The following is a 24,756-nucleotide window of genomic DNA, read 5'->3' on the forward strand; positions in this document are numbered from 1 at the left end:
CACTATATTTATGTTGCTTTCATGCCATAGTCCACTTATCTGAAGAGGTTGAGATCTCTTGTGTAAATTTCAGAATGCTTTTTTATGACTTATGCTCAGACTGGTTAACAGAGATCTCAATTAACCCTCTGTCCCCACATCCTCCACCCAACATTTTCCCTTCCTCTGCACTATAACCCCCCTCCTAACCCACTTTTCTAAATCACCTTCATTGTGCACCATTACCTATCGGCTCCAGCACCCATACATCACAAGCTACCCCTTCCTTCCCGCATTCCTAACCAGCACACCAGCTGCTACCCACCTCCAACACCTCTTCTTCCCCATATAAAAATATCACTGAAACAGTGTTTATGATTTATTTTACAGAGAATTAAGAACTTAAGTTTTGGGGGTCTCATTTTTATTCGTGTAAAGGATGTTTAACAAAAAGTTGAAATATACTGTTGATGGTTTATAGGGCTTCAGTTATGAAGTTTGCAAAAAAATCTTGATCCAATCATCTCTCTCTCTCTCTCTCTCTCTCTCTCTCTCTCTCTCTCTCTCTGTTTCTATTTCCCTCACCCCCCACAATATATGTGTTTGTGTGTGTGTGTGTGTGTCTGTGTGTGTGTGTGTGTGTAGCAGTTTCATTTCTTTTGTTGCTGAGACAGTATAAAGGAAATTTCCATTCACAAAAAGACTGATGCACCACCCAGAACTTACATCTAGGAGATACAACTTCCAGAATAGTTGAAAGAAGTCCATAAAAAATACATAACTTTTGAAAACCGCATAAGACCACAGCCCTACCAGCTTTCAAAACTGCAGGTTCTTACTTCAGGAAGAACAGAGGAATTCATTAAGGAGGTAAGCACCTCAAATCCATACTGAGGGTACCCCCATGGTCCTCCTCCAAAAGCAGAGCCATCTTTATGTATGTTGATTTGCAGCTCATTAAGATTGCTTCCCAACTTTGGTCTACATCAAAGCAACAACAAATAGCAATATTTCCACTTTGACAGGTACCATCCCTTCCATGCAAATGCTACCTTTTATAGTTACTTACAAGAAGCATATCTGTTCCAACACTAAACTCTTCAGCACGTAGTCGCTAACCACCTGTAGCAATATCTCCCAGGTTCCCCACTGTAGCTGTTGGTGATTGTAATTTTTATGTTACCTATTATATCCCCTTTACTTCTCACTCCTTTTCTTCCTTTTTCTGCCATTATTTTTGTTACCCCTTTCTTCTCTCTCTCTCTTACTTCCTCTCCCCCGCCCCCCCCCCCCCCCCCCACACCTTTCTGTGTTAAAATACTTCTTTTGCATTACTAATATAACTTTTCCATTTCTTCTAATATATCTTTACTTCTCACTCCTTTTCTTCCTCTTTGTGTCATGGCTGAGAGAGCCATGCCAATTAATGTGCTACAAGTAGTAATAATAATCAGTAATCAAATAAACATTACAGTCAGTCGTACTTGAATCAACATGAATTGGTTCCAATCCACTGATAGTCACTGACGTAGCATTGGGACAGTGCTGACAAGGGCGACATCAGTGTGGCCAAATTTTCGGAGAGCAGTAGGTATCAATGTAGTTCACGGGGTGGGTAAAACTCATAGTCAGTTCAGGGTAGCTTGGCTGCTGTGGGTGATGCGGAGAGATGGGCTCTATTGGATGAACTGTGGATGCAGCTGGTGTAGTCTGGGAGTGAAGATGAGTTTCGCAGAGACAGGCTGCAGATACACCGATGTCTAGTACAGTGTGGAGAACTCAGAGGAGATGCTTAGTGAAGACTTGGGATGAGGCTCGGAATGAGGGTATTGGCGGCTGGTATGGAGAATTCAAATGAAGCATGAACAAATATTCAGACACGGCTTGGAGCAAAGACGTCATTGGCCAATGTGCAGAACTCAGATGAGGCACAGAGTGAAGGTTCGGAAAATGGCTCAAAGTGAAGGTGTTGGTGGCTGGAGAACTCAAACGAAATGCCAAATGAAGACTTGGATGTGCTTTGTGCAAAGGACTGTGCGGGAGTGGGGAGGGGGGGCTCTGATTGAGGGACTATGGATGGTCGGGATTTGACTCAGATTGACTCCAGATGCAAACTGGCTCTTGTTGTCTGGTTTGGCTGGACAGCATCCTTTATAGTGCCTGGTGGGCGAATACTGCCACAGTGATTGGCGTTCATGTCATCTACGGAAGAAAAAATTGTGCTGACAATGGCAACACTAATTGGGGCAGTGTCTCATGCTTCTACTGGCAAAGATGATGACACGTGGCACGATGGCATCTGCAGGAGATGCAGCTGACAAAAAACACAATGCACATACATTGCGGACGTCTGGTCGTTCTGCTTATCCTGGATCTCCCACAGTGGTGGTTACAGTGGCCTGGAGGAGTGGCAATCAGCACTACACATCTATGTTGCATAGCAATGGCTCACAGGGATACCATATTCCTGTTATTATCTCTGGACTGAAGATGCACAGTACTTACTAATGTACTGTATTGTCTTCATGTCCTCTCTGACACCTTTGTTTCCTTCTTTTCCCTCAATTTCTCCTCAAACAAGATAGATGTAGATTCCTCCTATGCTGGTATCTGAGTGACCTACTCCCTTCCCCCTCCCCTTCCTTGGTCAAATATCTCCTAACCAATTTCTTTTGCCTCCTTAAAGACGGAATCAGCTTTTCTGGTGGCTCAGAGTATTTTCGTCTACTCTTATATGTTTTAATTGTTTGTATTGGAAGTTGTACATTGAGAAGGTGAGTACTGACCAGTGGAGAAGCTTATATTCTGCGTGACAAATACTGTATTTTACAGACTATAAGACGCTAAGGACTATAAGACATTCGTTAATTTTTAAGCAGTTTTTTTAAAATAACATTTTTACCATTTTTATTATTGCATTGCAAAGCCAGACTAAAAAAATTCTTTGTTTATAAAACCAAACTGACCATTACAATTCCTGAAAATCATCACATGAACTTTCTTCTTCTTCGTCATCCTCTTCATCATTATTGTTGTCCTCTTCATATATAAGATGGTCTTCACTGCCATCGAGACTGTTACTTATGCCACACTTCTTGAAAGTTTAACAATAATGTCTTCTGTCACTTTAGACCTTGGTTCTTTTATCCACTGACACACTTGTTTGATTGTAGGTCATTTTAAATCTCCCTTTGGCAATAATTCTTTTTTTGTTTCATCCATCACCTATGTGTTCCATGCCTGTCTCATATGCACTTTAAATTGTTTATTTATTGAGGCATCAAGAGGTTGCAGTTTTGAAGTAAGTCCTCCAGGGATAACAGCAAGTTCTGTATTTCCTTTTGTCAGTTTCTCTTTCACAGAATTTTTCAAATCACCTCTAAAACACAAGAAGAGAACTCTTCTTCAGTAAAGCACCTTTCATTCTCTCACATACTCTGTTAATCCACACTTTCATATCAGCCCCATCCATCCAACGCATGTCATGTACATGAGCAACACCGCCTAGTGGTATTTCAGAAAGTTTTGGCATTTTTTCACACTTGAAAATGATCATTGATTAAGTTTAGTACTGTCATGACAACGTGAAGGACAACAGTGTAGCATATTTTTTCAGTTCCACATTTGCTTATAGTAACAGTTTTAGTACCTTTCATGGCAACAGTTCCGTTACTCCGCAAATCAAATGTCGGAGGAGTTTCATCCATATTCATTATTTGTCCTAGTTCCACACTAATTTTCCTTTGATGTTAAATAATAAAGCAATGGAAAGATAATATTTTCTTTCATACACTTGTGGCATTTTCTAGGGTATTTTGGTGTGAGGCTGCATGCTTCATAAAACTTTAGCACCAACCAACTCTGCCCTTAAGTCCGTTAGGTTCCACTGTAGCGCTAACTTACGGGCCTGTATTTGAATCATTTTTGTATTAATTCCAATGCCATTATGATGGTGTCCTTGAACCCATTTCAGTATGTGATCTTCTAGTTTTGGTCATTTTGCATTCAGTCCTCTATTCGCATATTAAGTCTTCATCATTTTTTTCAGGTCTCCTTTACTAGCCCACCAATCGCGATTGGTTTTTTTCTGTTGATGGGGAGGCCAAAATGCCGCTCAGCTGCTCTGTTTCCATGTTCTTCTGCAGATGCTGTTTTTTTCAGTTTATAGCCTGTAACATATGAATACCTTTTATTTTTTTTCATTTCGAAACTAGCTACTAATAATAATAATACTGTACTGTTACTGATAACATAAATCACTTTAAGTTCAAGTTCTCTGGCACTGTAGACTGTAATAATGCATCATAGGCTAGACAGTGTTCTCGGTTTATGATGGCGGGGTGGGAGGGAGACAGTGTTAGCAAGCATGTGAATCCCCATAACTCACATTCGTCGCATTGGTGCACCGTTGCTGCCAGTTGAATAGAAATAGGTTTCCCGTGACATTGAATATATAGGCATTTTTAAGACTGGCAGGAATTTTAAATCAAAAATTGGACATTTTTTATATTAATTTCGAGTATAAAGTGCACCTTAATTTTGGAGGAAATTTTTCAAAGAAAAAATGTTTTATAGTCCATAACATATGATATCTATTTTCAAGCAAATTAATAAAGTTAACACTGATTTTGTTGATTAGAGAATGGACCAGATTTCTTCAACTTTTTTTATGTGCAGTTAATTGATTTTTTTGTGTACAGAAATGTAATCTATGGAAGACTGGCTTATATGCATTTGCATGTTGCGTATGCATTTGCATATGTGGCTCCTTTTCACCGGTTATTGTATATTTTAACTAAAAACTAGTGATGATGCATATTTTTGCTGTATGTTTATAATATTTTAAAAATTTTGACAGGTGGTCTCTTGCTCGATCTAGTTTTGATGTCTCTCAGATTGACCACGAACTGGAACTGCGTGCAATATAGTAAAAAGCAACATATGGTTAAATCTTATATGGATCTGGACTTAACCTCCTTGTTAAAAATAAACAAATTTTTTGGTTTTCAATGTTTTAAGTATCAAAGAATTAGCCCTAGAACTGCCAAGCATTGACGTTTATGACACTTATGTTTCCTAGAACTGCCAATGTCGAGATAATGAACCTTTAGAAAAACCGAGTTTATAATATTTTATGCCTTCTAGTAACTAAAGTTACTAAAATACACAGGGAAGTTTGTTTATTCAATTTGTTAAGTTTTCTGTCGATATTAGAGGTATTTTAAGCTATAAAGTTTAAAATAAACTCATGCAAATTTTATGAACATTAGTCATTGAAAATGACATTTCGGGGAAAAATTGTGTGAGTAAAGTTGTCAAAATTTATGATTTACTTGAAAATACAAGTAATTTTATTGACATAGAACATGGTAAAATATTAATTAACAATTCTAAAAGTGAAAGTGATTGCTATATTTCAGAAAATAAATTTATAAATCATAATTCATCACATGAAATGAGGAGTCCTTGAATTCTGAAAGTGAAACACCTCTTGTCATCTGCCTGGAAAAATTAAAAATACTACAGGTAATGGCCGGTTGAGAATTACATCTCCAGAGTAATATTTTGTAAGTTTAGGTTTCATTCACAGAAATGTGGGGTTTCAACTTGTCTAAAAATAGTAGGCCTAACGAATATTTTAAATTATTTTCTCTGTCAGAATTACGGTAAATGATGTTTTGCATGGAATTTGCAAGGAAATTAATGTATAGAATGATAAATCTTGGATTAAAATGTGTGAATTTACTTAGCCTAGTTTTAAGGTTCTTTAACTGTATAAGTGTTAAAACATTCCAAATCTAAAAATTTTCATTAACTCCCAGTTTTTGGGAATCTTCCCGGGCCAAAGAAATATTCCCAGCAATATGCCCATTTTATAAGTTCCCTCCCACTGGGAATATACCCGGCCCACATCACTATCTGCTTCTAACATTTTTGACAACTAAGAGTCTGTGAAGTGTATGTGCAAACTCCCCACTTCTCTTACACAAGTTGACTTACTTGGGAATGCGCATTTGGATAGCCAGCTTCTGGAATCTCTACAAACTACTACTCTGAAGAACCTTTAAGACTTTCTCTCTCTCTTTGTGAAATAATGAGGTATTCAAAGAATACTTTTCAACAATTATCGGTATATTTGAACTTCCCCAAAGGACAAAATTCACACTTCTCACGTAAACAATTGACTTCTTGTAAGTCACCCGTTTTGTCTCACATTAGAAACAATAAAGTTACATTTACAACAGAGTTGGCTTGATAACCATAACTCTATTATACAGGAATCATACACATGTCTGACCTCTAACAAATTCAAGTTAAAAGATACTAAAAATCTTTTTTCACTAGCAATAGTCACAGCTACAAAACAGCACAGAATAACACTGAAGTTCCTCAGTGTTGCTGTTTGCTTCCATGGACCGACCGACAAGTACTTGTCAGTGCCATTCGACTCCCGTGTCTACCGTCTTCGTACAACAAACTTCAAACCTGCACACACAGACAGGTGATGCGCAGTAGATAGGGTTCCTTTCTCCCACTCACATCTAAAATATCATGTGTTCAAGACAGTGGAAAGCCAAGTGATTCTAGAATTTACGCAGAAATTCTCAAAACACTAAATATCCCCCCCCCCCCCCCCCACCCCCCCCCCCCCCCTCAGATCGGACATGTGATATTTTATACATAATCATTATGTAAATAACATCACTCACAACAACATTTCATATCATAACAATATACTTTTCATATACATGTTTCTACATACATCTTTCACTTCAACAACAATCTTTTCTTTTCTCTAGAACAATCTTTAGCTGAGCGTTCCTTTATTCTGTTCTTATTTCACCTTGACATCAAGACCTGAACATTTTTCCGTGTTTTTAGTAATCTTTTATTATCTGTTGTAGTGTGGAGGAACTCTAGGCAAAATGAAAGTGATCTTTTTGACACTCATGAACCTACATAAAATGTAATGCTCATTGTGCATAGAATTCAAACTTTCCAGAATAATCCCTACAAAATTTTGTAACTTTTCTCACGATACTGTCCCTTTCCCCTAGGATCAGTATCTATACCTTGCCTGTGGGGTGACCATATGAGAGCACGTCCTCTTTCTGTTTTGGTAGGTATGCCCCTTTATAAAATATTCCCTGTTATTTCAAGCCACAGGTCGTCCTATATCCAAGTAGGTACACCAGCCCCATATACTTAGCAAATGCCAGGTAAGCCCCCCTTATCCTGTCTGAGCAGGCCTCATTGTTCATTACCCCAGCATATGTTCCTATGTGTACTATAACTAAGTATTGTCTGGTAAAGTTACAAATCTACTTTACACTTCGCATATATTTCTTAATACTTCATCTAATCCCTAGAGTCCTCCTCTACTTATCAACTTCTATACTTCCAGCAGATACCATGTCTGTATAGACTCTTCAATAGATAATACGTTTACTTAGGCTATTCGAGTCCCACTACCCTACAATTCGTCACTTTATCTGAGTATGTATTATACTGACTTTTCTTAGATGACTACCAAGACCAATTTTTGGTTTCATATATATTGCAAAATAATTTTAATGTTTGTGTTTAAATGTCTTCTTGTGTGTATGTGGATGTGTGTTCGTGTAGTCTGATTCTTCGGTCTTCTTATTAAAAGATAAGATGTAGGTTATTTGAAACGACAGAAACTAGGAAGGACTGTGATAGAAGTAGGTGAATATGGAAAGAGGGGAAAAAATATATAGGTCCTCAAATGAGAAGTAAGAAAGGAAATAAATAGAAATTGTTGCTAAGATTGAAGAAGAGAAAGAAGGTAGCCCCAAAGACAGGAAACCCTTCCCACCCCCCTTCCCCAGGATCCCTACCTCGCACGTACTTAAGTGAGACGCTGGAGGAGGTTTGGTGTAAATTCATCTCCTACAGAATGGACATTCCCACCTTCACCCTTGAGGTCTCCAAAGGAAATATTAGCAACCCTATGGAAATGGCAAATGGTGAAGAATCAGGCACACTTGATTGCGAGGGTTGTCTGAAAGGTGTGATGTGTATTTATTTGCTCTTGTAAACCATGCTTTTATGTACAACACCCACCACTTTCAAGCTTAATACAAACCCTCCCATTCATATCACATCTTCCAAAAGGCATAAAATATTCTATACAAAATAGAAAATCTATATACTATGGTATATTGTTCAACTAGTCACACAATATTATATTTTCTACAAACATAATATTCCATTCAGTTCTCTTTATCTAAATATCACTTTTTACCTGTGATTCTCTAGGATTGTTTTCTATTTGACTGTCATATCCAGTTAAGATATGAGATTACAGATAGTTTAAGATTTTAGGAATAGATGACAGAATAGTTTAAGATTTTAAAGGAATTCAGTGGAGGAAAACTATTTTGGAAGAAACACCGAAAACAACTCTGGATCCAATGGTCATCACTCCGCCCATTAACTCAGATTGTTAACATCCCTCGGGGATGTATGACACCGCCCAGGTCCCATTGATCTGATATTAACTTTTCTTGTGCACTGGCAGACCAGTATTTCTCTTTAAACTTCTTTTGAAAGTCTCCCCACTGCAAATCAGTCACCACTTCACTAGTTAACACAACATTAGGTGAAGATACTCTTTTTTCAACTTTGTCTTGTACAAGTTTGAATCTATATTCTTCTTAGTATCACTAAGTTCAGAAGATAGAATCGGAGATATGTTTCTGGATGTTACTTTCTTGGAAACTTTCCGATCTACAAGTTCTTCCACTTGTTCCTCCAAACTATTTATATTTATGATATCAGAGTTTGCTATTTTCTCTTGGAAACTTCTTTCTACATTATCCACTCGTGTACTTACACATGTAATTTGTGACTGAATTATTGCCATTAACTTATCTTGCTTTTCAACACTCTCTTTTAAAGTATGCAATCCCTGCTTTACAGCATCAAACTTAACATTGCATACATTTTCAAATGATCCTAACTTTTCATTGATTTCTGATTCTACAGCATTACATTTTCCCTCAATATCAAGTTCTAACTCTTTTGCTAAATCTTGTAATTGATCATTCTGTTTCGGACTAAAGTCAGTGAACAGTTGATTTACATGAGCATCCAATTGATTGGTTAATTCTTTCTTTAAGTCTAATTTCAAATCCTCTACTTTACTATTCAAGGTGTCAAATTCAGTCTTTAAAGCATCCATGCCTTCGCATAGACTACTAAATTCTTTGCTCTGTGAGTTGACTTTAGCATTTAACAATCCTAAATCCGTTTGGGCATTCAGTTGGGACTTCACCAAGTCTAGGTCTCTACTTAAAGTCACACCCTGTGCATCTAGTTTTTCACTTAGAGCAGCATGTACTGAGTCTAACTTAAGATTCTGGGTGTTCAAAGCTTCCCTCTGAGCATTTGAATTAGAATGTAATGAGTGTATCTTAAGATTCTGAGCTTTGATTAGATTTACTAACTCAGACTAGTCAGGCCCTTCTTTATTAATTCTCATAGCCCTGGCTGGTTCCGACATCTCTCCAACTTGCTGAACGGGATCCATGATTTTACAAGCTTTAGACCTCGTGAGCATTTAAAAATTAATGTTAAGTGTAATAACTACTCTAAAAGTCCATTAAATAGTTTGTATCACTTCTTGCTAAGGTACTAAAGTTCTGTTTTGCACTCACCCAGTGTGGAATTCTTGCAGCATAGGTGAGCGGATGTGATGGCAGGTTGGCACAAGTAAACAGCAACTTGTGCCGGTGGCGTCTGATGTTGATTTCTGCATCTGCGTCCCCACGAGGCATGTGAGAGCTGTATACTCCCTACACCTGATCATCTTAGTCAGAGTGATCTTGGCATATTTCTTCTTAGAGAAACACACTAGAATCTTCTTAGCTATTTCTCAATTCAAATTTTTTTTCTCTTTTGAATACTTGGACATGTTCCAAAGTCTCGGAGCAAATTCCTTATTGCGTCTGGTCCGATTCTGTCATGGTCGCCAAGTTCTAAAGATTTTGTGATGACTTTTTATATAGGCCTTCTCTTCTAAAACTGTGCTCTTTCGGCAACACCGTCAGTATATTTGGACTCCATGCACAATAACAAATTTGCATGTTCAATATAAATATTAGATTCTTGTAAGTCACCCGTGTCATCTCACATGAGAAACAATTAAGTTACATTTACAACAGAGTTGGCTTGATAACCATGACTCTGTTATACAGGAATCAAACACATGTCTTGCCTCCAGCAAGTTCAAGTTAAAAGTTACTAAAAATCTTTTTTCACTCAGTTGTTCTTTTGTCACTAACAATAGTCACAGTTACAAAACAGCACAGAAGTTCCTTGGTGCTGCAGTGTGCTTTCATTACAACTTTCGACCACCATGTCTACCTTATTCGTACGACAAACTTCAAACCTTCGCACACAGACAGGTGATATGTAGTAGATAGGGTCCTTTCTTTCACTCACATCTAAAATATCATGTGTTTGAGACAGTGGAAGGCTGAGTGATTCTAGAATTTGCGCGGAAATTCTCAAAACCCTACATGCTGTCATACTGTATGCGTCGGCAGCAATTAAATTAAACTACGCAAGTTTTTAGTGTTTTTGTTTCAGTTTAGCTTTCTATTTACTTGTAGACAGTTGAATGTGTTTACAACATGTAGTGTGTAACGTGTTGTGCGCCATGCTGCTCGAAAAAAGAAACATCATTTTGTGGTTAGCTGACCATCGTGAAACATTTACATATGATGGAATTGTTGTATATTGTTGATTTGTGAGAAAAACTTTTTGTGCAAAAAAAGTTTCAAATAGACCACTATGTCAAGACAAGTCTTCATATCACAGGAATGCAGAATGGGGCATAATAACTTCTGACAACAGTAAGTTGTGGTAGCAGGGATTTGTCCAAAGGTAACCAAAAAATTTGGTTTAACATGGATCTGTGTGAAGCATTTATTCCTCTTCACAAACTTAAAACCCTATCCTCAAAGGCTTCATGTACAAGTATTGCTTAAATGAAAATATACCAGACAATTTAGCTAAATGTTCTGGAAGAAATACACAATGAACTCAAGGACAGCATTATTTGGATTTCATTTGATGAAACTTCGGACACTTATGGCTGTTACATTGCTAATTTAATTGTTGGTGCATTAAAAGAACAACCTTCGTCCTCCTATTTAGCAGCCTGCAAAGAACTTGAAAAAGTAAATCATTCTACAATCACCAGATTAGAAAAATATTTCTAGAATCTTCAGCAGATGAAAGGGTGTTTGTGTTTATTTCACATGTTGTTCCCTATGTGATCAAAGCAGGAATAGCACTCCATGTATTTTATCCCAATTTGATTCATGTGACGTGCTTTGCTCATGGAGTTCATCGCCTTGCTGAAGAAGTATGTTCCAGGTTTGTGAATGTGAATAAACTTATTTCATACACAAAGAAAGTGTTTCTAAAGGCTCCTGCTCACATCAAGACCTACAAAGAGAAACCACCAAATGTGCCTTTATCTCCCGAACCAGTGGTAACTCGTTGGGGTACATGAGTCGAAGCTGTGTTGTTTTACAATGAACATTTTGAGGCCATTAGAGGGGTAGTAAATGCCTTCGATAGTGCCGGGGCTTTGGTAGTTTGCCAGTGCAAGGAAGTTTTTAATGATTCCGGTATTAAAAAAGACATTGCTGTGAATAGCACTCATTTTTCCCTTATACCTGCAAGTATTAAAAAGCTTGAAACTCAAGGTTTGGCATTGAATTAATCTATTCAGCTAATGAATCAAATTCTTCTAGTGAAGTCTTCATTGCCGGAGGTATTCCCAAGAAAACTTAAAGAAAAGTTTGAAAACATTTTAAACAATAACCCAGGATTTGAATCCTTGTGCCAAATTTATAGTTTTATTATTGAGACGTGAACTTTTACCAGAATCAATAAGTGCCAACCTAGCACCCAAATTCAAATACTGCCCAGTTACCTCAGTTGATGTAGAATGGTCCTTTTCTGCTCATAAAAATGTTTTGAGTGATCAAAGACACAATCTTACTACTGAACATTTGGAACAGTACTTGGCTATTTATGTGTACAATAGTAGAAACATTTGAAATAAATTGTAAATCATGCTTTGGTCCAATAGTATTAATTAAAAGTTAATGCTGTTCAAAAGCATTCATGGTTGTATGTTTTTTAAATAAAATATTACGGAGTCTTTGAGCGTGCTCTCTCTGCATGCGATGTATCTCGGATTTGGTCCTGCACAGATCGATTGTTTCGCTGTGACTCACTCGTATTGCATCCGCATGCTACCGACAACAGTAGCAAAGAAGGAACGATTCTTGAAATGTGGTATGCATCCCCAGTTTGCAAATTTTTGAAAAATAAACCCCAAAAGGCCCCCTTCTTAATCATTGCCAGAAAGTATTCAGAAAATGATATCAGTTTTCTAAACGCGCCGATTTTTCAAATGGCCAGCACTCTTCCTTGTAATTGATATGCACAGGTTTGACTTTGAGATATAATGCATGCAGTAACTACCATGTTTTTTTATTATTTGATCTTGGATATTTCGACACTTTTATGAATTTCTTAGTATTTTTATGCATATTTTAAGGTTTTTATGATGCATATAATCTGGTCTGTAGTGATCACCAATATTTAGGTGACAGCATCTGTAATAATTTATTTGTTAGTGACAGTCCATTTATTGAAGTCAGATTGTCTTAACTGTTTGAGAATATATGCAATTGTATGCTTTGTTTGTAACTTGAGTTACTCTCATAATGAAGCATGTCAATTCACAGTATGTTAATATCACTACTTGTTGATTGTGACCATTAGATATAACCTATTTTTCTCCTTTGTCACTCTTCTCCATATTAATTCCACTCTATATTGCAGACAACAGATGTGCCAACTGTTTGGCTGTCCACTGACCATCTGTGCAGTCTGTGGTGCAAACAACTTGTTTTGGTCCTAGTGAGAGCTTTTTTTGATATTGTGGATATTTCAACAAAACAAATATCTGACAACCCAGTACTTCGCAAAGACATTTTCTACTATCACCTAGTCCATGTAAGTAATATATAAGTATATATGTTTGTAGTAAATTGTGAAGCAATGTTTAACCTACATGTGACTCTGGATAACGCTAAAGACTTATCTACTTATGTTCTAGTTATTCTTAAGTACAGGGTTCAAGACCTCTTAAATTATGTTTGTGGTAATTAATATAATGGAAAAATATGTAGAATGCCTGGTTGGGTACAGAAGAGGTCCTGGTGGTCCTAATCTTGTCATGATAGATAAATCAATAAGTAAGCAAGTAAATAAATAAAATTATGATCATCCACAGATGTCATCCAGTCTGAGCTGTAGCAAATGACCATTCATTCATTCATTCATTCATTCGTAGGCCCCTTTAAGAAGGAGAACCTCCAGAGATGTGGAACGAGTTGGCAAAAAGCAAACAACCCACGGAAGCTAAAACTGTACACCATATTAAAAATAAGCTACATTGGAGAGCCAAAGAAATTAGTAAACCTGCCTAATATCATGTAGGGCCCCTGCAAGCTTGCAGAAATGCCACAACATGGCTTGGCATGGACTCAGCTAATGTCTGAAGTAGTGCTGGAAGGTACTGACCACACGAGTCTTGCAGAGCTGTCCATAAATCCGTAAGTGTACGAGAGGGTGGAGATCTCTTCTGAACAGCAAGTTGCAAGGCATCCCAGATACGTTCAATGATGTTCATGCCTGGGGAGTTTGGTGGGCAGCGGAAGTGTTTAAATTCAGAAGAGTGTTCCTGGAGCCACTCTGTAGCAGTTCTGGACATGTGGGGTGTTGCATTGTCCTGCTGGAATTGCCCAAGTCTGTTGGAATACACACTGGACATGAATGGATGCAGGTGATCAGAGAGGATACTGCCATACATGTCACCTTTCAGAGTCGTACCTAGATGTATCAGGGGCCTCATATCACTCCAACTGCTCGTTCCCCATGCCATTACAGAGCCTCTACCAGCTTGAACAGTCCTCTGGTGACATGCAAGGTCCATGGATTCATGAGGTTGTCTCCATACCTGTACATCTGCATCCACTTGATATAATTTGAAACAAGATTCGTCTGACCAGGCAACATGTTTCCAGTCATCAACAGTTCAATGTCAGTGTTGACGGGCCCACGCGAGGTGTAAAGCTGTTTGTCGTGCAGTCATCAAGGGTACACGAGTGGGCCTTTAGTACCAGAAGCCCATCTTGATGATAATTGAATGGTTCACACGCTGACACTTGTTGATGGCCCAGCACTGAAATCTGCAACAGTTTGCAGAAGGGTTTCAGTTCTGTCACATTGAATCTTTCTCTTCAGTTGCAGTTGGTCCCATTATTATGGATCTTCTTCTGGCCGCAGCGATGTCAGAGATTTGATGTTATACCAGATTCCTGATATTCACAATACACTCATGAAACAGTGATATGAGAAAATCCCCACTTCATCGCTACCTCAGAGATGCTGTGTCCCATCGCTTGTGCGCCAACTATAATACCGTGTTCAAACTCACTGACATCGTGATAACCTGGCATTTAGCAGCAGTAAAGCGTGAAGTGTTCAGTGAATTCGTAAGTAAAATTCTATGTACCGACTTGACAGAAAATCCTTGGAAGTACTGGTCTTACGTTAAATCAGCAAGTGGCTCGAAACAGCACATCCAGACACTCTGGGATGATGATGGCATTGAAACAGAGGATGACATGCATAAAGCTGAAATACTAAATACCTTTTTCCAAAGCTGTTTCACAGAGGAAGACCACACTGCAGTTCCTTCTCTAAATCCTCGCACAATCGAAAAAATGGCTGACATTGAAATAAGTGTCCAAGGAATAGAAAAGCAACTGGAATCACTCAACAGAGGAAAGTCCACTGGACCTGACGGGATACCTATTTGATTCTACACAGAGTACGCGAAAGAACTTGCCCCCCTTCTAACAGCCGTGTACCGCAAGTCTCTAGAGGAACGGAAGGTTCCAAATGATTGGAAAAGAGCACAGGTAGTCCCAGTCTTCAAGAAGGGTCGTTGAGCAGATGCGCAAAACTATAGACCTATATCTCTGACATCGATCTATTGTACAATTTTAGAACATGTTTTTTGCTCGCGCATCATGTTGTTTTTGGAAACCCAGAATCTACTCTGTAGGAATCAACATGGATTCCGGAAACAGCGATCGTGTGAGACCCAACTTGCTTTATTTGTTCATGAGACCCAGAAAATATTAGATACAGGCTCCCAGGTAGATGCTATTTTCCTTGACTTCTGGAAGACGTTCGATACAATTCCGCACTGTCGCCTGATAAACAAAGTAAGAGCCTACGGAATATCAGACTAGCTGAATGAGATTTTCACTCTGCAGCGGAGTGTGCGCTGATATGAAACTTCCTGGCAGATTAAAACTGTGTGCCCGACCGAGACTCGAACTCGGGACCTTTGCCTTTCGCGGGCAAGTGCTCTACCATCTGAGCTACCGAAGCACGACTCACGGCCAGTACTCACAGCTTTACTTCTGCCAGTATCTCGTCTCCTACCTTCCAAACTTTACAGAAGCTCTCCTGCGAACCTTGCAGAACTAGCACTCCTGAAAGAAAGGATATAGCGGAGACATGGCTTAGCCACAGCCTGGGGGATGTTTCCAGAATGAGATTTTCACTCTGCAGCGGAGTGTGCGCTGATATGAAACTTCCTGGCAGATTAAAACTGTGTGCCCGACCGAGACTCGAACTCGGGACCTTTGCCTTTCGCGGGCAAGTGCTCTACCATCTGAGCTACCGAAGCACGACTCACGGCCAGTACTCACAGCTTTACTTCTGCCAGTATCTCGTCTCCTACCTTCCAAACTTTACAGAAGCTCTCCTGCGAACCTTGCAGAACTAGCACTCCTGAAAGAAAGGATATAGCGGAGACATGGCTTGGCCACAGCCTGGGGGATGTTTCCAGAATGAGATTTTCACTCTGCAGCGGAGTGTGCGCTGATATGAAACTTCCTGGCAGATTAAAACTGTGTGCCCGACCGAGACTCGAACTCGGGACCTTTGCCTTTCGCGGGCAAGTGCTCTACCATCTGAGCTATCGAAGCACGACTCACGGCCAGTACTCACAGCTTTACTTCTGCCAGTATCTCGTCTCCTACCTTCCAAACTTTACAGAAGCTCTCCTGCGAACCTTGCAGAACTAGCACTCCTGAAAGAAAGGATATAGCGGAGACATGGCTTAGCCACAGCCTGGGGGATGTTTCCAGAATGAGATTTTCACTCTGCAGCGGAGTGTGCGCTGATATGAAACTTCCTGGCAGATTAAAACTGTGTGCCCGACCGAGACTCGAACTCGGGACCTTTGCCTTTCGCGGGCAAGTGCTCTACCATCTGAGCTACCGAAGCACGACTCACGGCCAGTACTCACAGCTTTACTTCTGCCAGTATCTCGTCTCCTACCTTCCAAACTTTACAGAAGCTCTCCTGCGAACCTTGCAGAACTAGCACTCCTGAAAGAAAGGATATAGCGGAGACATGGCTTAGCCACAGCCTGGGGGATGTTTCCAGAATGAGATTTTCACTCTGCAGCGGAGTGTGCGCTGATATGAAACTTCCTGGCAGATTAAAACTGTGTGCCCGACCGAGACTCGAACTCGGGACCTTTGCCTTTCGCGGGCAAGTGCTCTACCATCTGAGCTACCGAAGCACGACTCACGGCCAGTACTCACAGCTTTACTTCTGCCAGTATCTCGTCTCCTACCTTCCAAACTTTACAGAAGCTCTCCTGCGAACCTTGCAGAACTGGCAGATACTGGCAGAAGTAAAGCTGTGAGTACTGGCCGTGAGTCGTGCTTCGGTAGCTCAGATGGTAGAGCACTTGCCCGCGAAAGGCAAAGGTCCCGAGTTCGAGTCTCGGTCGGGCACACAGTTTTAATCTGCCAGGAAGTTTCATATCAGACTAGCTGTGTGGCTGGATTGAAGAGTTTTTAGCAAACAGAACACAGCATGTTGTTATCAATGGAGAGACATCTACAGACGTTAAAGTAACCTCTGGCATGCCACAGGGGAGTGTTATGGGACCATTGATTTTCACAATATATATAAATGACCTAGTAGATAGTGTCGGAAGTTCCATGTGTCTTTTCGCGGATGATGCTGTAGTATACAGAGAAGTTGCAGCATTAGAAAATGGTAGCGAAATGCTGGAAGATCTGCAGCAGATAGGCACTTGGTGCAGGGAGTGGCAACTGACCCTTAACATAGACAAATGTAATGTATTGCGAATACATAGAAAAAAGGATCCTTTATTGTATGATTATATGGTAGCGGAACGAACACTGGTAGCAGTTACTTCTGTAAAATATCTGGGAGTATGCGTGTGGAATGATTTGAAGTGGAATGATCACATAAAATTAATTGTAGGTAAGGTGGGTACCAGGTCGAGATTCATTGGGAGAGTCCTTAGAAAATGTAGTCCATCAACAAAGGAGGTGGCTTACAAAACACTCGTTCGACCTATACTTGAGTATTGCTCATCAGTGTGGGATCCGTACCAGATCGGGTTGATGGAGGAGATAGAGAAGATCCAAAGAAGAGTGGCGTGTTTCGTCACAGGGTTATTTGGTAACCGTGATAGCGTTACGGAGATGTTTAGCAAACTCAAGTGGCAGACTCTGCAAGAGAGGTGCTCTGCATCGTGGTGCAGCTTGCTGTCCAGGTTTCGAGAGGGTGCGTTTCTGGATGAGGTATCGAATATATTGCTTCCCCCTACTTATACCTCCCAAGGAGATCACGAATGTAAAATTAGAGAGATTCGAACGCGCACAGAGGCTTTCAGACAGTCGTTCTTCCCGCAAACCATACGTGACTGGAACAGAAAAGGGAGGTAATGACAGTGGCACGTAAAGTACCCTCCACCACACACCGTTGGGTGGCTTGCAGAGTATAAATGTAGATGTAGATGTAACTGATGTAACAACTGCACCAGATACTTGTCTTATATAGGCTTTGCCAACAGCAGTGCTGTATTCTGCATGTTTACATATCTCTATCGTTGAATATGCATGCGCCTATACCAGTTTTTTTTTTGTGCTTTAGTGTATGATCATACTACTTAAACTATGACCATACTGCTTAATATTATTTATGCTTATATCAGTTAAATGTAACCCAGTCATTTAGCAAGAAAGTCATTATTTTGAAAAAAGCCCTCTGTGTTATATTAAACAGCTGCTGTTTATCCTCTATTGGTATTTCAACACTTATTTGGTTACATTGGTAATCTTCAAACATTACTACTTGTCACCCAGCTTTACAGTTACAGTTACCATGTAGCTTACAATTTTTCAGTCCTTGGTTCTAGATATTCAAATAATGTATAGGATTGGCTAACAAGGTAATTTTTAATTTTCCACTGTGCTGATAGTTTTTCCAGTTTCTTGCTTTTATTTTCAATAGTAGCTTGTTGAGCGCCTTTACACTAGAATCCATAACTCCACTCTGAACCCTAGACAAGATGGCAAAGTCTGCATGAAAAAAACTATTTTTGTGTCTTTTAGTGTGATTGCACAAATCACAATCCAGCTGGCATGGAGTTTTATTACTAACAACAAAAACATTAATGAGTAAAAGTACTGAGAAGTGAGTGTACAAATTCTGAGATTCTTAAAGAGACCTTTGCAAGATCTGCGGTTATCTATTTTGCAGAATATTTTTACTGCTCACTTCTGCTGGGTTAATACCGTGTTTTAATTTAAGTACACTCCCCAAAACATAATTCCGTAAGACGAGAGTGTATGCTTTGTCACCTTACCAAAACTTACTAATCTTTATGCTTTTGTTTCTGTCCTTAGATTACTTTTGTTCCTTTAGCTGTTTAATAATACTATAGCATCAAATTATAAAATGAGAAATATTGAGCTCAGTAAATGGTTTAACAAATCAAAGTTCCCTTAGCTAAAAAGATTAGAAGTTGATGTACCAGTAGTATGAAATGGAGACCTTTTCTATTTTATATTGGACAGTATTGTCACATATTATACAGTCAGCATAGCAGACTAAATATATTTTTAAGAACCACCGAGTCATGCCCTAGGCACCACAACCTTCCTTAAACTCATAATAATTTTTTGTGTATTAAACTTGTTATATTAGCTGCATTACTTTATTGAATTATTCTAGTAAAAAGAAAATGATTCTAAATGTAACGTCCATTTTCAATACTTTTCAGAGAACAGGTGGCAAACGTTTCTCCATATCGGAGCATCCACATCAGCTGCTGTTAAGTGCAGATGCAGAATGGGAGGAATATCTTCAGAGAAAGCTATCAATATCAGAACCATATGGACTTCGAGGCACACGTCATACTATGGTGCGTTTGGTGAATGATGAGAAACATCATTGGCTTACTGTAGTTGTCAGTGGTCTGGAAGCCAAAGACTGGATCTTTGTATGCTCAGCAGATGTTGTTTGGAAGTCTTCAAGAATGTGGTACGTCTTTCACTGAAAATGTAGTCATAGTATCTGCCAATTGTGTAGCCATAGTATCTGCTGATCTTGCTCTTTGTGCACGTATTCAAAGCTACTTCATTGCATTGCCCTTAGATTTATCACTTTGTTTGAATAGATGTTGTGAATAAAGAGTAGTACATTCTTGCTTTAATATACAATGATCACATAGGCTCAATCATGGATAAAGCAACTGGCAGTCAGTCTACAAAGGAAATTGCATATAAAACCCAAGTGCAGTCCGTCTTTATATATTACTCAAATGTATGGGGCCCATACCAATAGGGCTAATAGGAGATATTGAACATATACAAAGAATGGCAGCATGGTTTGTCACAAGTTTGTTTGACCAACAGGAGAATGTCACAGAAATGCTGGGAAACCTGAACTGAAGTATTTGAAGATAGACATCAGCTATCCTGAAAAACCTTCCATATAAAGTTTCAGTAAACACAACTAAGGAGCAAGTTGTACACCATAGTACCCTTAATATCATTCCTGTAAGACCTGCAAGATTGAGTTTAAGCTAATTATAATATCCACAGGAATATGTAGGCTGTTCTTCACACGCTCCATGTGTATGGAATATCCTCTGCCATGCAATTTATTTGTATACGTATTCTGTACAACATTTTATGTGTGTGAAATGCTAGGATGAGGCATGAGTTAAAGAATATGTAAATGTAGATTAAATAGAATATGGTACAGTTAATGTTAAAACATTGTTTCAGGGAAAACGAAAGCATAAAACTAGAACAAAACAGAAACAAAGTGAAACTTCTCACATCACAAATGTGCCAACGAGATGGAAAATCTGTGACTGCTCGTATTTTGTTTGGATTGGAACAGACTCCAAAGACTCTCTGAAGGTTCAATGAGGTTATCATGCAGCATCTTCTGCACTTCTTCCCAACTTACCTGTTGTTCAGCCAGCGATACTTTATGTGCATGCTGGACAGTTGATGGATGATCACGGTGTTAATTCAGTGTTTGGTTACAGACCACATGGTGCATCTTTTCTCCACTACGGATTTGAAAGCATCCAAAAATTCACACAGAATGGCAGTCACTTGCTGACATTCTTCCTCATCCTCAGTCAGGCCAATCCTATTGGCAGTTTGACAGTAGCTCTCCCCCCCCCCCCCCCCCCTCCTCCACCGAATTACCTGTAGTGGTAGCAGAGCACATTTGTTTGTCATGAAACTATGAAACTAGGCTGCCCTTTCTGGACTAGATTAGCTGTCCCTATGCACACATCTTTAGGGGCGAGGTGTGGCTGCTTGTTACAATCAGTTATGCATAGCTCTGTGAAAAGCAAAGTTGTTACCATATTGTGGAGGTGCTGAGTTGCAGATAGGCGCATCAAAAAGACTGTCACAAATATAGCTTTTGGCCAGTAAGGCCTTCATCGAAATTAGATGACAAACACACACAGACACACTCTCACAAACGCAACTCACACACTCGTCTAATTTTCACAAAGGTCTTACTGGCTGAAAGCTATATTTGTGACAGTCTTTTTGCTGTGTCTATCTGCGACTCAGCATCTTCGCTATATAGTGAGTAACAACTTTCCTTTTCACAGAACTATACATTGTTGATTGTAACAAGGAGCTACACCTCTGCCCTAAAGGGATGTGCATAGGGCAGCTAATCTAGTCCAGAAAGGGCAGCCTAGTTTCATGACAAACAATGGTGCCTTGCTATCGCTACAGATAATGCAGGGGTGAAGTTACTGTCAAACTGCCAATAGGATCTGGCCTGACTGAGGAAGAATGTCAGCAAGTGACTGCCATTCTGTGTGAATTTTTGTATGCTTTCAAATCCGGAGTGGAGAAAAGATGCACCTTGTGGTCCTTAATAAAACACTGAATTAACACTGGGATCATCCACCAACTGTCCAGCACTCACATAGAGTGTTGCCGGCTGAACAACAAATAAGTTGGGAAGAAGTGCAGAAGATGCTGCATGATGACCTCATTAAACCTTCAGAGAGTCTTTCGAGTCTGTTCCAATCCAAACAAAATACGAGCAGTCACAGATTTTCCATCTCGTTGGCACATTTGTGATGTGAGAAGTTTTCATGAAGTGTCCTTGTTCTACAAGTGATCCAGAAAGGATTTCTGTAACAAGGAACATCCCTTGTGAGAAGTATTGCAGGGAGTCGCAACTTTCCTTTTCACAATATTGTACATCCTGGATTTTCCACTGTTTGACGTATAGTTCTCCTTGACCACCTGTAATGCTTATGATCTAAGCTGTTATGGAGATTTATTTTGTGAGCCTGAGTACCTTTTTGCAATTGACAAAAGCTTCACAGTTTAACTGAACATATTGGTTAATGACTGGAACTTAGTCTTGTTGATAAGTAAATCTCCAGAGGCAAACAACCAACCACAACAATCTTACTTATGTGCACGTGTTGGAACATCTTTGTCAATCTGTAGTTCTGATCTTCCACTATCAATGACAGCTTGTGATGCTTGCAAGATGTCCCATCTGAGAATATCATGGTTATGTTCTGTTAAAATGAGGAATCTGAAGTGCTGTATTCTGTCATTGACTTTTGCAACTTATGTTCCTATCAGCTGGATGTATTCCCAATTGTGACCTTCAGCACAATCACTTTCATATCACAGAACATAGTTTATTTTAGCTGACAACAGTAAGCATTTGACATTACAGAAAAAGAAATCCCGTAAGTTGACTGGCACCTGGACATGTTGGCCATTGCTGATGATGTTGACGAGATTTCTTGTCATCTTGGTAACTGTCATCCATGGTGGATTTCCATCTGTGGCTGCCTCACCTCCATAGACAGATGGCATGCTTAGCTTTCCTGATTTCAAGGGCTAGGTGAGCAACTAGTACCTACGTACAGCAGCAAGGAAAGGCCACCAAATGTTGTGGAGTGACCTCGTGCAGGGTATGGTAATTAACTTTGTTCTACAAGTCAACTATAATAATCTGCAGTTGACTGGTACAAATAGGACTGTTGTGATGGTTGATGTCTTGCAGTGCAATAGTTGTTGGATAGTTATCTTCTTTGTCTGCATTTGCATACAGTGTGTCCAGGGTGCCCACAGTGAAAACAGACTGGGTGTCCTGTAAATGTCTGTTCTCCTGTTGGGCAGTTTACTTGGCAGAGGAGAGTTGATTGTACCTGCGTTGGTCAGGTGCTGGGTTGTTGTTTGACAATGATGGCAGAGGTCAGAGTTGGAAAAGTCCTTTCTCCATGATATGTTCAACTGGTGGTGAAGATTGGTGCCAAAGATCACTACATCTCCTCTTCAATATTCTCTTTTTATTTGTTTATTTATGCGTCAAGTTCCATAGGACCAAATTGAAGAGCAAATCTCCAAGGTCATGGAACACATCAGTACATGAAATTATAACATAAAAGTAATAACAGATGAAACTAAAATATTTATGAACCCGAAAAAAGTCAAGGCATAAGTTTAAGCCACTATTTTTAATGTACTAGTCTGACAGTTCTAGCTGCCATAAAAGACTGTATATCTTGTCTTACAACATGATATATGAATGAAGTGAGGTCATAAGGGTTTCCACCACTACCATAGGGACAACAATTGGGAATCAATCATACCTGTTTCATCTGACTCTTTTCTGTTGCCTTTCCTTGATATGCTGGCACCACTTGAATTCATCTGTTGTTGTGACATCCTTTACCAGACAAGCTTGGTTTATGTCTTCTGGAACTCCTTTCATCAAGTGTGAGATTCTGTTGACTTCTGTCATATTGGGATTCACAACATTTCAAATGGCTAAAACATTCTTTGTGTAAGACTGTGTCATTTTACCATAACACTGGGGCCTGATCATCAATTGTTTTTCCACTAAGCAGACTTGCTATTGATTGTTGACAATTTTTTGCTTCAGCTTGACTGGGAATTTATCCCAGCTATTGAGCTTCACTTCATTTTTTTTTTAACCATTGCTGGGCTGGGCTGTCAAAGTAAAAGTATGTATTTGTTAATCACAACATGTCCCCCAATCTGTTGTATTTGGTAACTTAGTCGATCATTTCAGCCATTTCATCAGGTTCAGGCCAAAGTCTCTGGGGAACACTGACGGATGCCGTATTTGCAGCTGATTTGGAATACATTGATCTTCTGAAAACATAGGCCTTTGGAACAATGTACTGATTGTATTGCAGTTCCTACCTGTGTAGGTGACAGCTATTACGTTATCTAACTGAGGCTTTGGTGGTATTGATATTTCGAAGGACTGCTGTATCACCAAAAAGTGTCACTTCATACTCAGAATCAATTTCAAACAGATGTTAAATCCAAATCTTCCTTCCTTAAAGCCAAAATCTGAAAGCAGGATCGTCAATGAAATACAGCACTTACCACTGCAAGCACTTTATTATTAACACCTAGATATAACCAGAAGAGAATTGACTTCTTGGGTGGAAAGTGCGGCTATTTACACAAACTTTGAATATCCCAGAAACTGGTATTTATACATACATCAAATATTCCAGAACGTACAAGCACTGCAAACATAGGATATTTCAAGAACCTTCCAAAAATGATATGTACTAAATTTGTTGGTCATGTTTGAACTGGTGACCCAAAGCAGCCAGCAATGCTAACCACTATTCTACATCTCAGGGTAATGATATAGCCGTAGGATAGTTCTATGTTTTCTCATCTTGAAGTTAGGAGTTTAGTTGGTTTCCCACTGTCACTCTGATGCCGTAGTGGCAGACTTTGTTGCGGAGTATTTTGTGATGCATACAGTCTAATGCCGTAGAAAGGTCACAAAAATCCCAACTGATGTGAAAGTCTTTGAGGTGCCTCACAGATGTGGAATACAGTACGTTCTCTAGGCTTTTCACAAATGTAGTCAAGAGAGAGAGATAGGACAATAGTTTATTGCTTGTGTTGTGTCTCCTTTTTTGTGGGGAGGCTTCACCATAACAAGCTTCATTCCATCTGGGAAGACCCCACACTTCATAAAAGCATTAAATGTAATGTTTAAGACATAAACATTACTATTTTTACATGATAAACACTAACACCAAAAATGAAAACTTACAGATAGAATAAAAAGCAAATTTTGTGTAAACCAAAGTATTATTCCAGATTGTAATTTTCACTCTGCAGTAGTGTGTGTGCTGCTGTGAAATGTCCTGGCAGATTGAAACTGTGTGCTGGGCTGAGATTTGAACTTGGGACCTTTGCCTTTCGTGAGCAAGTGTTCTACTGATTGAGCTACCCAAGCATG

General features: G+C 39.4%; 1 protein-coding gene across 1 annotated transcript in view; it reads left to right on the forward strand.

Moving 5' to 3' along the window:
• The window catches only part of LOC124591983 (GPI inositol-deacylase), a 173,336-nt gene that overhangs the window by 42,182 nt on the left and 106,398 nt on the right, over positions 1-24,756 (forward strand). The window contains exons 5-6 of the mRNA XM_047131785.1: positions 12,874-13,047; positions 19,226-19,485. Coding sequence (XP_046987741.1) covers positions 12,874-13,047; positions 19,226-19,485 — 434 coding nt within the window. The remainder of the gene's footprint in view (positions 1-12,873; positions 13,048-19,225; positions 19,486-24,756) is intronic.

Source organism: Schistocerca americana, chromosome 2, assembly GCF_021461395.2.
Source record: "Schistocerca americana isolate TAMUIC-IGC-003095 chromosome 2, iqSchAmer2.1, whole genome shotgun sequence".
NCBI lineage: Eukaryota > Metazoa > Arthropoda > Insecta > Orthoptera > Acrididae > Schistocerca > Schistocerca americana.